Raw genomic sequence first — 18,127 nt, 5'->3', positions numbered from 1 at the left:
CAAGCTCTTTGGGGCTTCTAGTTTCTGATATCCTAGGTTAGTCGTGGCCAGAACCGTATAAGGACGCCTGTTGAATCGTCGAATTCCCTCGTTCACTCGTTTATCCGTAGCTCCGCTCTTTGTATTCACCAAACCGGTGACTGCATGTACTTAAGAGAATTTAGTACTAAATAGAATAGTTCTGATGCAGTATTTTACCTTCCCCTTCATAGTTGTGTCCAAATAATATTTATTTTATAAACACGGACTTTCTCGTAGATAGTCTACTAAAAGGTCGGCAACTTTGTCTGCAACTCAGTTATAAAATGAAGGTCTGGATGGGGTTATCAGAATAGAGAATAAAGGGCAAGAAAAAGAAAGAAGTCAATGAGAAAAATGAGTAAAATGAGTGCTTAAATTCAAAGAATAGAGAATAACAGGCCAAAAAAATAGTAATAAGAGAATAGTGTGCAGAATCTATGATCATGATACTGACAAGACAGTGGCGGACCAGAGGGGTGTAGGAGGCGTACGCCCCTCCCCTTTGATCGCCAAAAAAATCTCATGTTTGTCACGATTTATATGATTTGTTTTGCATAAAATCGTCCCACAATTTTTTTCTCTCCTCGGCGGTATATGGGATTTTTATTATACTATAGTCCCGGGTGGTATATATAATATTTCTGCAATTACGCCCCACCTTTCAACAATCCTGTATACGCCCCTGCTGACAGCACTCAGAGTCCACGAAACTCACCCAGATACTCTACTTCAGAAGACGCATTCTGAATCTCTTACAAGTTATTTATTGTCTTCGTCTGAAAATTTGTTTTGAGTTTCCGTAGCAAATCGTGAAACATGTTGGTTTATTTCAAAAGGTGGGTAGCAGGGAACAAATATATTTGTGACACTTTGAACCAGTTGCAGTTTTTTTTTCTAGTTTGAATGTAATGGTATCATATTGCTTTAATCTGGGACATAATATATTGATATATATAGATTAGTATAATAGTCCCAGCTTGAACAAAGCCTTTTATCCTTTAATTAAAAAAAAAGAAGCTATCATTAATCGTTTTGGATGGGGCACCAAAACCAATCGCTAATTCTGACACTGGGCCTCTACTTTGTTTATTCCCCTTTTCATGTGCATTAATTAAGCACTTTCTTTAAAGTATGAACATTAAGAATAAAAAGTGTATTATTATTTTTCTGTAAAACGTTATTTAAGTAATCATTATAACTTATCGCATTAAAGTTACCCACATTATTTTTTTTTCAATCGAAATAATCACCAGTATTAATTTTTAATAATTCGGTTAACAAAAATAACCGCACTTGGCGTGAAAATACCAATTTTGCCCTAGGCAATTACGGTACATAGTTTTTATGGTCAGTAAACTGTTAGAAAATAAAATAAATTGTGTGTATTTAAAAATGAATTTCTTTCTTTTATTTACTCAGATATGAATCATTATATGAAAATATTTAAACATTTCACTTAAGATTACATTTTTGTAATTCACAACAATCATTTCTGAAAACTTTTCCAATTCTTGCACTGTAACTAGATTTGTTGACGGCGGAAGAACATATGCCATAATCAATTGAGTAGTTCGGCCATATTGTATCCTCCGCCATTTCAAACACAGTGGATTTCATCCCCGATATTTCTTTGGATTTTACATTACATTCATAATGGATTAATCATTTAATAAGAAAAATCGATACCTTATTACATCAAGGATGTGAATTAATTCTAAAATTGGTTTAAAATGTTTATTTTGGAATAATATTTCAATGGAAAACGAGACGAGTAAAAAGCAACGGTTTACTAAACGCCGCGAACGTGCACAAGTAAACCAAGTTCCTGATTACGGGAGTGGGGATGATGACCCCCCATCTGTCAAAGACAAACCCCGATCTAAACCCAGGAAGAAGAAAAACATTGTTAATTTATCAGAAGAAGATGTGATTGATGGGTTTGCTATTCTTAGTTTTAAAAGCTTCGAAGATCTTGAGGTGAGATTTTTTTTCATTGATCAATCATGCATGATCTGATGGTCTTCATCAAGTCTCATTATTTAGATTTTCTTCAAAACCTGTATTTTCATTGTTAAGAAATTTGCTACTGAAATGATTGATTACTCTCCTACTTTGCCTTGGTATGTATACAATTTGCTAACTCATTAATAACAATGTAATTAAAATAATTACAATGTATCGAAATGTACATTTTGAAATTGACAATTGATTGACAAGGGGCACCTTGCACAAATCTTAATTAGTATTTATAACTTTATTAGCAACCAGTGTAGTCTACCTGTAATTTTGCCCCAGGTAGCACATACTTAAATTGAGTGGTCAATCAAGGTGTTAATTAGCTTTGAATAACTTGATTGTGAATTGAGATAATTGAATTAAACTTGTTATTTTAATTGCTGATTGTAGTAGATTGGTAATTAACAAGTTTATTCCCAAACTACAAACAAGTACTTGAAAAATTTGAACCTACAAGAACAGAAGATTTTCAAATCAATGAACATTTTAAAAATATTATATAGACATTCCACTTACATATTGTACACATCACCTTTGTAAGAAAATGAAATATGTACACACTTTCATTTGTGTATTAAAGGAAAAGACAAATGAGAGTCTTTCGTCTTTGTTTAGTTTATTCACACAACAGTAGTACAAATGTATGTATTAGTATTCCAATGAAAAAAATATCTGAGATTCAGAAACAAGTGCTGTTTTGTTTACCGAAAGATAAAAAGATAATTGACCTCTGTCGAACTTTTCGGAGTAGATATGTCAGAGTTGCATACATTTACACAGAATTAAGAGTTGCAGAAAACTCATTAGCAATAGAATTATATGAAAAGTAGAAAAAATAGATAAGGAGCAGGTTTTTATTTGTCATGTTGTTTATGAAGCAAAAGTGCAATATATACTTATACGCTATACATACTTGTACACTATACATACCGTGCAGTTTTCTGTTGTAAGGATTTTCCTTGCATTCTATCCTCAGGGTCCAATCAAAAGAACCCATTCCCAATGAGAATTTTGTTTAAAAGCCTGACACATAAGCTTTGGTAAATTTGTATTTCATCATCAATGCCATCATCCTGCTATAAAAACAAAGTGTACTAAAAATAGCATTGAAAGGACCTTTCCTGTGAGGTCCGGCTACATTTGTTGAACTAAAATATTGGTAAATATATTTATTTATTCCACTTGATAAAATTGTATAAAATGGAAATATTTGTTACAAGTATTGTAAAATTTCAAAAGAAAGCTAGACTCAACATATTTTCATGAAGATTTCTTTTACTGTTCTGGTATCATTCAAATAAACAGTACATGTATATTAAAAAATTAGACAACCTTTAACCATACATGTACATGTACAAGTTATAAAAAGAAATACATGTACAAACTGACATGTACAAACTGTACATCTGAAGAGTGCAATCGTTAATGTGCTATTTTTTTGGGGGTAAAAATTAAAGTTAAAATTTAGATTTTTTTTTGCTACATAAATTTATCATTTGTTTATCTTTTAAACTTAACAAAGAATTTGGAACTAAAGTTGAAATTTTAACAGAAACATTATGTATAATTCTACAATCTTGTGTGTATATTTAACAAGATTAAGTACTCATGTATTGATTTGAAATTTTGTAATAAAATACAGTCTTCTTGGAATATAGAATGATAAAACACATTATTTAACGATATTTTTTGTCCCGTGATTGAGTACATCTGACATTTATAACTGCAGGGTGGAAGTTTATTCTCATGTATCCAATTCCTGGCCCTCCCAAACAAACGTGTAAAAAACTTCATAATGAAGTCCACATTGTGATTTTCTGGACTTTTCATGGATCCTTAAAGTAATGCTTTAAGCAAGAAGAAAGGGAACATTTTGCCACATTGTTAATCTTGATTGATTATTAATTACATGTACATTCGTGTATAAAGGTGTATAAAGATAATAACGCTTGAATCACCAAATTCTTGTGATGCTGAACTTTTGAGGGTTACGAATGTCTTACATTGTATATAGCCTTTTGTGTTGCTTATAATACTCCTTAATTCTAGGAGTGGGGCTATAGTGCACGCACCTTGTCTGCCCATCAATTGGTTTTTCCATTCATCCAACATGAACAAGTATTTTTATTCACACTTTTTTCTTCAGAAACTAAAAAATTTGTATCAAACAGATGACTTTATATATTTGTCAACAGCTTGACAGTGATAAGTTGTAATGTGTGAGGACTTTTGGGATCATTGAGTGTCAGATAATTACTTCCTGTTGCTGATCACTTTTCATTTTCAATATGTTGCGTGACCATAAATTTTTCTGTTTTTTTTTTTTGTCACACCACACATTTCTCATGATTATCCAATACCAACGATCAAAATGTCTGCCTATTTGGTCAGCAGAAAAACAGTGATAAATTGAAAATGCCTGTGAACTTTTCAAAATTTGTTAGACACCTTAACTTCCTATTTAACCATATTTTGAATTTGAAATTCATTACAGGGGGAGGGAGGGGGGATGAGTGTTACTGTATTCTTAACATTTAGACAACTCATGCATTCTTTAATGCTTTACAAAATGTATTCATAATCAACAAAAGCATATTTTAAAAGGTCTGTCTGTCTTTTTAATGTAAAATGATATAAGATCAATTAAGGCATCACTGTAATTTGTTTTTATGAAGTCTGGAACCCATTGTAACTTGAAATGATATTAGAGTACATGATTCAGTCTTAATTTGTATACATGTAATGCTTTGACTAGTAGTCATAAACAAAACATGGCTGACTTTTGATTTACAGAGAGGAATCTTGTAACTTAAATTTTATAATTTGACTTGAGTGAATTGGGAAATTGTGTGATGACTGCATTGTAAATCATGTGGCCATGATGAGAGAAAAAACCCCGATTGTTATTTATACAAAGTAACAGTTGATTCACAATAGAAACGGAAAAAACCACTTGACTGATGAATTAATACAACAACACTTTGCAGCTCTTCTGAAAATTATTACACATGTGAAAATACCAAGAATTATTTTCCTGTTGATATAATAAAAGAGAAATACAATTGAACAATTGGTATGAAAAATGAAGTTTTTAGATTTCCTTCTTGTATATTCAGATTCGGTGAAATGTTTAAGTGCAGTATTAAATGCGAAATTTGGAATTTGTTTTTTAAATGTCTGGTGTTTGCACCACCTAGATAGTCCCAAGTTTTAAATGTTTTGGTGCACTCTTAAGAGCCTGAAATTTATGAAGACTCACTGGGCTTACATTGGTCTTGACATGAAGCCCAATTAAGGTCATTGCATTGAATACATCTTGATAAATAAAATAAATATATATCATCATCTTTTATTCAAAAAAGGAAAACTTAAAAAAGGAAAAATGGTCATATTTTGAAACCCTGCATATTTATATAGATGTACATGTACACCACATGTATTGTCAGTAAAAACAAGGTTTGACCTTTACTGACACTACTGATACGATCATTATATGTTGGTATAATACATTATCCGAAAACAAATAAATGAATTATCTTATACACTGATGAAGGAAATATTTAGTCTCAACAAAATATCCTGATGATAAAGATTTTGACAGATTATATGTTGTTATCGGACAGGGTGTAAGAGTTCTCAGGCCCTTAACATGATTTTGATACTTGGTTAAGCATTTATTTATTTTGGTTGGTCCATGTCAGAAGATTCTCCAATATTCCCATACAATTTGTACATCAATATGTTGACTTCAGTATGCTTTGTTCCTTTATTTTCCATTTTTTAAGGCGTTTCCTTTCATTTTGATATTAGCTGAATAGCCAAATAGGAAATAACTGTCAGGCATCTCCAAGAGACATGTTTATGTTAATTTCAATAAGGTTAATGTTGAGACTAAGGGCTATACAAACTCAGCATTAGATGGCCTATATGTACATGTACATGTATGTCCATGCTATTTTCTAATACTTTGGATATTTTTTATTACAGTGTATACATTTAGGGGTAGCTTATTAGTTTCTGGAAACACAATGATTTCAAGCTGGATATATGTAATATACTGTCCATTCAAAGTTTTCTGAATAATTAGTTTCTTTACATCTGATGCAACTGACCATAATGATCGGAGTCAATATAATGTATATGGTCAAATCTCATTGTTTTAGTTCATGTATATATATTTATCACAGCATGTGCGCTCTTAAATTTATTCACATCTGTTCTAGACACAGGACCTTATAATAGCTTGACAGTTTTGTTGTATAAACATCTATCTATTGTTGAAGACTTGTGTTGACCTCTGTTTTCTTTTGTTTTAAATATTTTAGCATCGTTGGGTTGCTTTATCATTGACGAAAACCCCATATACATCCCTCTTTATTCATAGATTCTTAAAATGCAATACATTATTTTACTTTATTGTTATATATTAATCACGTACAGATTTGTGACATAATATATAATGAATATAAACATAAATAAAGAACTTTTCCCAAAACACAAGGAAAACACACCCCTAATAAAATTTTATGAAATCGTAAACATAAATGAATTACAAGTAAATCTATATGGATCCCCTGTCCTCGGTTCCAATAGATATAAGAAGATGTGGTATGAGTGCCAATGAGACAACTCTCCATCCAAGTCAAAATTTATAAAAGTAAACCATTATAGGTCAAATAAGTACGGTCTTCAACACGGAGCCTTGGCTCACACCGAACAGTAAGCTATAAAGGGCCCCAAAAATTACTAGTGTAAAACCATTCAAACGGGAAAACCAACGGTCTAATCTATATAAAAAACGAGATGCCTGCTTGATAAAAGATCCCTTATAACGGGGAAGCTTTTTAATTCTTTGGAGTTTGATGGAAAAGGAAGATATGTTTAATTTGGTCAATGAACATGATGAATGTATATTGTATATACAGAATATATATCGATATATTTTCAGTCTTGCGGGTTATCATTTACTACTCCTGTTCAGTTATTTAATAAGGATACAGGTATATAATGAAATGTACATGTACATGTATGGGCCAGATGCTTTATATGAAAATGAAAAGAGATGTGGTATGATTGCCAAATGAGATAATTATCAGCCAGCGACCAACTGACATGAATATTAATTCACCGTCACCGTAAGACTGCGCGATGTCTTCTCTTATATTCCAATTGCATAATTATGAATTACTCTATTAAAATCTTACAAAGGCCTTCCCCCTATTTCTCTTTGTTTTGATGCTGCTACAAATTGGAATAAATCTGTAGTGTTATATTCGTTTAGCGAGAATTTTTTTTTTTCTCTTTGTTTTCTCAGACAAAGTTTTACCTTACTTAGGTAAAAAGATATTTAACTTTATAAGCTCTTACTTATTTAAAGAGCTTACGTGTACATGAAACCATGTTGTGTACTATGACAAAATCTGTCATTAATGTATAAACACATGTAAGGCCAAATAACAATAAAAAGTTTGATGTTTACTGTCCCCAACCTACCTTTTTGTTAATGTCCTACCCAATATATTTTTACTTTTTTCCATGAAGCAATTTATTCACATACGTTTTTCCAGTCTACTCAAGGTAAAAAAAGAAATAAAAAGAAGTTTCCATACCTACCGACCCTGACCCTAATTTTTCCCTGGTGTGACAGTAAACACATGTAAAATATTTTTTTGGGGGCCTAAAAGGGGTCTGATATTAATTAGACCTTTATGATTATTTGTGAGCAGTGGCGGATGCAGAACTTTTCATAAGGGGGGCCGCTCCAGTCATGCTTCAGTGATTCCCTATATAATCAACCAAATTTCTCCCACGAAAGGGGGGGCCCGGGCCCCCAGGGCCCCCCCTGGATCCGCCTATGGTAAGCATGGTTGCGGAAATCAACACAAAAACACATTTACATTTTCTTAGACCAAAAAAGGGTTAATTTCGTTTTAGGACCATGACAATAGGGGTGGTACATGTTTCTATGTTACATGTATACTAAATGTAGAAATATTTAGCAAAATAATCCCATGAATATACTTCTTTAAATTGTTTGGCCCAATATTTTCTTATAAATCTAAGGCAGCCACAGGGGAATTAGAGATTTTGCTCATCCTTTTTTTAAAAAATGAAAGAGCAATTGCTAACAAATTTTACAGCAATTATTGTTTAAGAATGATTTTTGTGTTATATATGTCTGCCCTTTTCATTTTAAAAGGAGATTATATTCATAACTTTATACTACAAAGTATGGAAATTATGTGAAGGTTCTATAGAGTCAAAAATAGTCCTTTTTTTTGTGGGTCATCCATCATTTATTGCTTAACCAGAAAACCATCCTTGGTTGTCATTGAGGGTTAATGATTAATGGCCAAAGCTTTTAAGAATGGGGGTAGTTAAACCAAATTGTTTACCTGTAATTTGGGCTCAGGTGTTCAGGAAAGGTGATCTGATCAACTCTGTTTATGGTAGAAATCGACACAGGTTATGAGTCAACACAGTTATTCAGTTTCATAGTTGGGAATTTAAATGTTTTCATACAATTTTTTGTTTGATCATTCAGTAAACTTTAATAAGTCAGCGTTTGTCTTCAATGTTTTGATAAGTGCATTGTAATTTAAGAGGAGAATTGTATTGAAACTGTAGCAGACTTCTTCTCTGATAGAAATAGTTTTTCTCTCGAGTATTACAATATTAAATTAATTTTGTAGGGAAATCGGAAGAATAATTCTATATTCCCTCGGTGAATGCAAAGAATATTTTTATTGACTTGTGAACAGCCATTCTTGTTTTGATTATCAGTGCATTCTTTCAATCTAGGCTTTAAGTTTTCACACTAAAGTTGTAACAATTTTAGAATAAATTTGTATAAATGCGTTGTTAATTTCTGTGTCATTTGGTCTCTTTGTGGAGAGTTGTCTCATTGGCAATCATACATGTACCACATCTTACTTTTTATATGTATATACATACATTTTGTACATGTATTTAACGGTGGTATAACTTTATGTTTACTGTATATATTATCATTCTGAATGATAAACTTGACGGGCCACTTTCATTTTTTGGGAAATTTTTTCTAGATTCTGTTCACCTGTAGACAAAGGTAGAGGAAATTCTTAATGGTCTGTTAGTAATTTAACTAGCCTGGTCTGGGCACTAAGACCTGTGGTTAAATGAAGACAGTATATTTAGGCTGCTTTAATTAAGATTATGCATTATAATGTACAAAATGTACATGTAGCTGATAGGATATAGTTGAAAATATATATATTCTACATTTGATCTGCTAATTAATTTAAAAGTTGGAACAGTGGCTGCTGAGATCCACATTAAACAGAGATTCATTAAATTGTCCATTGATTAATTTTAATTACACATAACAATTAATTACAAATGAATAATTTATTTGAAGATTCTCTTGTTCAGTTCTAGTTGATATGAACGAGAAGATCAATTTCACATTAACCATAGTTAGTGTTCCATTGGTGTAACACGATAATTGAACTGAGAATTTAGCTTACAGAGTACTTTTCAACTAAAAGGGAAATACATTTGTACAATGATAATTAAGATTAATCAATTGATTGATTGTTGTTTACTTAAGGTCCAGTGTAATTAGGTTTAAGAAAAAATCCATTCAAATCTCTCAGGCAAAATTGCCCCCACATGGATTTGGCAATATCTTTAAGTCGGCCCCTTTTGGTATTCGAGTATGCATCCTTAAAGGGCCTCAAATTTTTTAGATTGAGAGTTCCGGATTATTTCAAGATATTTTTAGAAAAGAACTCCAGATGCACAAAATTTTTAAAGTGAAATTTTCACTTTCATATTTCTTTCATGTACATGAACATGCAACCAGAAGAAATAGGTATGTTATCTACTGGAGTGAGGTCTCAGTCCAAAAAAAAACACATAATTCCAATATCTTCTATCGTACATGAAGTTTAAATTTAACTAAATTCTTCTGATACCCAGGACAAGGGTGGGAATTTGGGAATTTTACGTTTAAAGCATCGTCTACATTTGGCAGATGTGGATCCAGGATTTTGAAAAAAGGGGCCCACCAGCAAGACAGAGTTAGAAGTGGGACTTGTAAAAAGTCTATGCATTAACCCTGTATGAAGCTCTATAGCCACCCCCACCATCCCTAAATCCGCCTTTGTTTGGTAACATTATTGAGACACATTTAAGATAGGCTAAATTTGATATATTATAATAAGATACATTTTATGCACTGCTGTATAGTAGGTGTTTAAACAGTGATGGTTTTTTTCTTGGCTATTGGTCCTGACAGTTAAACTTCATTAATTGTCCACATTATAATGACCATGATGACTGAAAAATTACTCACCAGGCATTAAACAGCCATCAATCCATCCAATTGAAAACTTATAATCCATTAAAGTATTTATTTACAATGTCTACAAGTTGACTTACATGTAAATAGTATATTGACTTGCCAGTGAGACAAGGTGGTGACCTAATAAATCTTTATTCTTCAGACATCAATGTTAAAGATGTGTAGGAGAGGGTAGTTTTGTTTATTTGAAGTTGTAAACTCTGTTTATACATAGGCCAATGAAATAATAAATGTGGTATGGTCATTTGATGTCTTTGCCTTTTTTTTGCTGTGTATGAGATCTATGGATTTTTTTTGTGTGTGTATCATATTTTATTGATAATGTTGACATTTGTTTGTAGGATTAAAAAAATACCAGTACCTTATTTATAGGGAATTTAAATTTGAACAAATTGAATTAAAGAAATCCAAGAATCATTATTTGGTTTGTTTACCTATATATTAGCAATTATACAATTGTTGTATATTTTTTTGTGATTTTTTTTTGTTTCTTTGATACATTCTTTAGTTCATACATGTACATGTCATGCATGTATAACTAAAAAGTTTGATACACATATACATTAGAAGTTTGAAAGACATGCACATTAGAAGTTTGATGCACATGTACATTTAAGCTTGATGCACATGTACAGTAGAAGTTTGATGCACATGTACATTAGAAGTTTGATGTACATGTACACTAGAAGTTTGATGCACATTCACAGTAGAAGTTTGATGCACATGTACATTATAAGTTTGATGCACATGTACAGTAGAAGTTTGATGCACATGTACAGTAGAAGTTTGATGTACATGTACATTATAAGTTTGATGCACATGTACAGTAGAAGTTTGATGCACATGTGCAGGGTTCGACATTAACTTTTATACCAACTTGTCCAGTTGGGCAAGTGCCCTATTACTTTTACTTGTCCGAAAGTGAAATCTACATGCCCAAACTTTTACATGCTATTTTTGTGGTTGTAATGTAGTACATGCAGATAAAATATAGTTATCATGTATATGGGGTGTAAATTGATTATGGAGTATGAAAATATACTATTGGATCATTTACATAGAGATACTTATTTCATAATAATTTATCTAAGAAATGCCATTTCAAAAAACCCTTCTTGATAAACTGACAACAACTGACAAATTTGTTAAAGTTTAATTTCATTTTCTCTTTCAAGCTTTTACGTTTTTTCATCTTAGGGAAATACACATCCGATGTCAAATTATAAAGTTAGAACAACGAAAATAGACCTCCGCTTTCCATTGGTCGGTGGGAATAACACGTGCGTCGGAAACGCCCGAGTGGTGTTCCGATGGATAACGATAATGACGAAGCAACGCCGCGGCCGCCTGATTGGCCAATATTTTTAAACGTGATCTATTTTTGGTAAAATGGGGAATTCAGTGCGAACAATTGACGAAATATACGCATTGAAGGGGGTTAAGACCACTTTACTCGACCGTGCGGTGTTATCACTGAGTAATCTATGGACAAAACAACAGACACTATTGATTTTGTGAAATTTTAATCATATAACACTTTTTTTTTCACTTGCCCGATCGGACAACCAAGATGATGTTTTTACTTGTCCGAATACGGCATTAGCTTGCCCCGGGCAATCGGACAACCGTAAGTGTCGGACCCTGATGTACAGTAGAAGTTTGATGCACATGTACAGTAGAAGTTTGATGCACATGTACATTAGAAGTTTGATGCACATGTACATTAGAAGTTTGATGCACATGTACAGTAGAAGTTTGATGCACATGTACAGTAGAAGTTTGATGCACATGTACATTAGAAATTTGATGTGTAAATATTAAACCATCTTCAATGATTAATGAAATTGATGAATACCATAAAATTTGGGTCTTGATTGATGGATGCATTGATAAGCTCTAAAATAACATCTAGCAATGCTATTGTTAGGACCATATTTTACAAATATATCGAACTTATTTTACTAAAGATGTTAGAAAATTTATAAAAGTCTTAAGGTCTTGGATTTTATATCCAAATATTTGGAGATTTTGGTGGGATGGGCCAGCAAACACACAAGCAAAAAAATAGATAAGTTAATTTCTAGTAATTAAAATGTGTCCATAAAAATTATAGGTCATTAAGGGATGATTGTAACAACTGCATAATTTCTACATGTAAGTTATTTGGAAAAATATTATAGCTTGAGTATTATATGTGAAATACTTAAACTTTTATAGATTTGGAGGGGTTATTAACCTGGAAACTGTGATGAGTGGGAGCTGGATTACACATGTGTCCTATGGGCACATATTCTTGTTTGATGCTACTTTTGGATTTCGCAACATATGTTATTTTCCATTGGTATTATATAACAGTTTATTTTAAATGTAGACATTTTTACTTTACATTATTTATATACCCTATTCTTGAACTGTTTGATATCAAATCAACAATGAGTAAATGAATTTTTGGATCAAAGAAATGCTTTAGATTAATACAGATAATCTTGCCAAGTAATTATTTAAATGTCTAGCTGTCTTTAGAGCATTTAGATTCACCCAACACATATAATAACTGTTGGCTTGTGTCTATGTTACTGATTAAAAGTACATGGAAAAGAATGATTTGGCACACAATCTCCTTACACCCTTTTGACAAAAAAAAAGACTGTAGCAAATTATTTAGGAGCAATCCCTTGAATTGCTGTTCTGTCTACAGAGATTAGGATGAGGCATAATAAAGACAGCAACAAAAGCTCACATATGTAAGCAGTACCAGTGGCAGATTTATGGGGGTTGGGGGTTTAGAGGGCAAACACCCTCTGTTTAAATGGGAAATATATAATTTTTTAGCATAAAATTGTCATCAAAATCTTCTGTTTTTGGCAGATAGGCCACCTTTCAAAAATCCTGGATCCGCCCCTAATTACTGTAACATTCATGTGTAGGATGAAAGCACAAAGTAATATCACTGTAAGACATATGAAAGGCATAAGTCACAATACACAAGTATCTGAATAGATCTGATAGAGAAATTTAGCCTTTAATCAGTCTAAGTGTTCCCATGTTTTACTAATTATGAATACATCGATGTATGTTATCTTTGAAAAAATGCGTTGGTCCTTACATAGCCTAAATTTTGATAAGTCAATTTTCAAACAAATATATCATTTTCCTATCTAGTCATTGTTAAAGCTTAAATATTCCATTGTGATAATGGCCATTTAATCCTAATTTGAAAATGAAGCTAGAAATAGGGGTCATATTAGTGCCTTATCCAACTTCTTTGTCAATAATTTTGCCTGAGACTTTTAATCATACATAGAGATTGCATGGTGCCAGAGCCATGTTCTGTGGTCATTTCATACACTGTTATACATTTTATTGTATTCTAACTCCTAACACACAAGACTTCACCTAAATTGTAAATTGATCTGTTTACATTAATGAATCAATCTGGTGTCAGTTACATTGAGGGATTTTTGTCAGAAGAATGGCTAGTTTTTCAATCTTCCTTCATGATAGTTAACTAAATGATGAGACATACAGTGTTATGGATTCTCTTTGCCAATGTTTACTCACAATATATACACATTATATGTGGTATGTTAGGTATTTCGCAGACACTGTTATACCTGAACGCACAACAAGACGCCTTAATAAAATTCATTGGGTTATTCAATTTTCGTCAGAAGGTTCGTTACATCCGCGACCCTGTGATCTTTAATAGTGTATAATATAAGTAATAAAAGCAAAAGGATTTTTCATTTCCAATTGATTTATTTAAATAATATTCTAGGCTTGTTTTTATTAGGAAGCCCATTAAAAGAAATTGATATGCGATAAATTCAAAAATGTATGTAATATTTTCAATTGAGATGTTTTTGTTGGCTTTTTATATCACTAATTTAAGTAGATTGCTGAGAATTAACAAAACTGATCAAGATTATTTCTGGTTGGCTTTATATAAAAAGATAAGTACCGTGTTAAAAAATTCATGCTCAATAATGCAACTTCTATCATTGTCATGGAGGAAAACTTAATCAGGAAATTTTTCTATGAAACCAGAATTTTAAATCATTTCCTATTACATTAGGTATTGAGTGCATTGTTTTTCATTTTATGTTCCATAATTGATATTTTAAATATGTTAAAAAAATGTGATATGCTTAAAATTTAAAACCATATCAAGTCGAATAAAACCAGAAAACACCATCATCAGGCCAGAAAGAAAATATTTTAACTTATAAATATAGTCTGAGTACCTAAGGTGCTGAGTGAGGCTTGTATGTATACAAAAATAAAATTTTCTGTCAACTATTATCAAGCTTATTCAAGCTTTCACAAAATATTATTATCTAAGAAGTATAAAAAGGAATGGAATAAGTTGATATTGGGAATCTTATGTTACATATTGGTAAAAAAGCCATGTTGAGCTGTACTCTCTTCAAAAAAATTATGGTTTGCAATTTTTATTTGGAAAAAGATATGGATTGAGTGTAACAGTTAATATTTGAGCTGCGTTGGATAGAAATTAACCTTATGCAGATGAATATCAATACGTCTGTTATCATATTTTGGGTTGAAAAGTCTGTAACTGTATGAAAATTGAGTTGTTATAAGAACCCTACAAAACAGACCAAAATTCTTCTTTCATTTCATATTAGAAAGTTCTAAAATCAATCAAAGACTTATACATGTACATGTATACTATGTGCACTTGCATAAAGGTTGATTTCTATCCGATGCAGTTAATGTGTAGTTGAATTAATTAATAGGTATTAAATATTAATAATTAGGTATTGCATCTATATCTTCTTTATACTGAATTGATAGGAGTATAATAATAAGTATCAATAGTATTAGGTATCAATAGTATAAGAAACAGACTTCAAGAAAATAAAGCAGAAATACTGTCCAATTATATTTTGCTGGTTGAAAAATGGCAAAAAATCCTCTGTATCTTAAGCAAACAAAAAATATATTTTTGAACTTTACTACATCTGTTTGAAGTATTTCTCACAATATTCTGTTACTTACAAAGTGATTACAAAAACATATGTTGATATCTATAATATTAATGGAATAATTAGGTTAAACAGACTGAGTGTTAAACCAGTAAAGTATTGAAGTTAGGGAAAGAGGGAATTTAAGGATATTTAAAGTTTCATATCTTTGTGACTTGATTTCCCCTGTTCGGAATTTCTTCTATGGTTTTAGATTTTGATGACCTTTGATACAAGGTCAAATTGTGAGTGGAAGTTCCAGCTGTGTTTTTCTCTGTAAACCTTCAGTAAAGATTAAAGGCTTGCTTGATGAAGAATTCTTTGTTTTAAAACTTGTAAAAATATAAAAGGCAATACAGACATAGAAAGTTAATTATAAGTAGCAAGTAATATTTTTTTTTACTTTAGGTATTCATTTTAACATACATACAATAACATAGAACATGAGCTCTAAGTTTCAGAGCTCTTATCATAACACTATTTATTATATATAAACATAACATTATAGTTAATCAAAGCTTAGAAAATATGTCATTTAAAGCTATTACACAAGCAATACAACACATGAACAACACAATAGAAATCAATGCTCATGCAGTATAGAAGTACAGCAGCCTATTCATACACACATATATACAAGCAAAACAAAGCAAAACAAAGCATCTGCAAGCATAAATCTCTATCTCAAGAAGCACTAGCATATGTGTGTAACAGCTTCTAGAGCACTGAGTTTATGCACAAGAAAAAGAAGATAGAACTTATTGTCCCCTTCTGCCACACAGTAAGGGGGACATTGAAATAGTTAGGTCACACTCCCTGCATCTGTGTGCCTATTTGACCTGTATAATATTTGATCTCTGCTTATAGTTCATGTTAAATTTTATGAAATTGATATGGATCAATTGGAAGGTTTATATTAGCAAAACATATATTGGACGGTCGAGTAAGAAAATCAGTGCTGATCAACAACTTTTAAAGGAGTTATGTCCCTTTGGAAATCAAAATTATGTGGAAAATTGTATTGCCAACTTAAATGAAATTCAAATAGTAATACTTTTAAAAACATTTATAAAGGTTAATACATTTATTTGATGAATTTTATGCAAACTTTCACATGAACAAAAAGCCTGTGTTAGTATGAAGTAGAGACTATTTTACTAGTCAGATTAATTATTAAGAGGCAATAAAGTTTGTACCCTCGAAAATTGTCTTGTTTATAATTGCTTTGATCTAAAAACATCAGGACTATGATCTACAATCCCTTTCCTTCGATTTTTGTAAGCCACAAAAATAAGTTCGTCTCCCAAAAGCTGACATATCCATTGTAAGCGGATGGCACTTCATTTGTTAGACGATCTAAGTATAAGTCGTTAAATCACGACACTTTGACACTTATGACATAGTCTGTTTAAATGGCGTGTATGGGGCGATAGTGGTATTACTTGATAATTGGATTTCACCTGTATTTTATGTACCTATAGGCTTAGTATAGACTTGCTGTGATTAAAGAGACCTAGGTTTTTTCGTACTTGTGTGGCGTGGCGAGGGGGGTTGCATTATGAATAGCATTTTGTAACAAAAGACCCAGTCCTTTAAAAGTCTACACCTACGCCATACAGGAAGTTTGTAAAGAAAATTTTTCCAAAGTTTTTGTTTCTATCATCTGTACTAACAAAAGTGGTAATTTAATATACTTACACAAGTGGCTACTTATATACAAGTGTTGTGAGGCCAGGATTAATAATATAAATTGTTGACTTGCTCATAAAATAATCTGTATGCTTCAGTCACTTTATCAATCTAGGAGGAAAGGATTATAATTTCTTTGTTATTGTAAACAAAATATTTATTGAATTAATTAAGCATATCAGTTTCCTTTTTTCTTTACCAGAGAAAGGAGTGTTTTAAAACCAATAATGAACAACACAGTAGATGTTTCAAAACCGAATACTTGAGATTTTCTTAGTACTAACTATTTATTAATGAATGAATATAGATTATGTTAGGAAATATCAGCAAAAATATTATCAGGGTTTTTCTGTTGCCACACATGTACAAATACAATCGTTTTATTTGGACACAAAAATCTCTTAAAAGCCAGGAAAAATAGAAAAAGATTTACATATATATGTAGGATTATTAACCCCCCTTTTTTTGTCGGAGATACCACTTCCTGACCTCACTTTGTGGGAAATTTTCAATTTTTTCTCTCAAAAAAATTATATTAGGCACCAGAATTTACATTGGGAGAGGCTTATATTTAAAAGAGAGTCGATAGATACCAAATTCAAAGTCATAAGTCGAAAATTAACTGACAATGCCATGGCTAAAAAGACAAACAAACAATAGTACAAAACACAACATACAAAACTAAAGACCAAGCAACACAAACCCCACCAAAAACTGGGGGTGATCTCAGGTGCTCCGGAAGGGTAAGCAGATCCTGCTCCACATGTGGCACCCGTCGTGTTGCTCGTGTTAGTACAAACCAGGTAATAAGTCTAATTCGGTATGTCACATTCTGGGAAAAGGGGAAGGGATTGTAGTTATGACATTTGGAACATATCCGCTATCATCTGTGAAACAGATATTCCATAATGGTCAACCAACTCGTGATGGCATCCTTAAAATTTACGAAGGGATGATTTCAACTTCACCACTTGGAACTCTTGATTTAATAGCTGCCTTGTGAGCAGCAACCCTCTATCAAGGAAATCATGATAGGAAATTTAAATTGACTTGACATACAATGTAGAATTAT

At 31.8% G+C, this 18,127-nt stretch overlaps 1 protein-coding gene across 2 annotated transcripts in view; it reads left to right on the top strand.

The window, feature by feature from the left end:
* The first annotated feature begins 1,599 nt into the window (after positions 1 to 1,599).
* The window catches only part of LOC127710511 (autism susceptibility gene 2 protein-like), a 148,140-nt gene continuing 131,612 nt past the window's right edge, over positions 1,600 to 18,127 (top strand). For both annotated transcript variants that reach the window (XM_052216435.1, XM_052216434.1), the window contains exon 1: positions 1,600 to 1,998. In XM_052216435.1, coding sequence (XP_052072395.1) covers positions 1,777 to 1,998 — 222 coding nt within the window. In that variant the 5' untranslated portion in view covers positions 1,600 to 1,776. The remainder of the gene's footprint in view (positions 1,999 to 18,127) is intronic.

This window comes from Mytilus californianus, unplaced genomic scaffold (genome assembly GCF_021869535.1).
Source record: "Mytilus californianus isolate M0D057914Y unplaced genomic scaffold, xbMytCali1.0.p SCAF_8, whole genome shotgun sequence".
NCBI classification, from domain to species: domain Eukaryota; kingdom Metazoa; phylum Mollusca; class Bivalvia; order Mytilida; family Mytilidae; genus Mytilus; species Mytilus californianus.
This window is presented reverse-complemented; position numbering and strand designations above follow the sequence as displayed.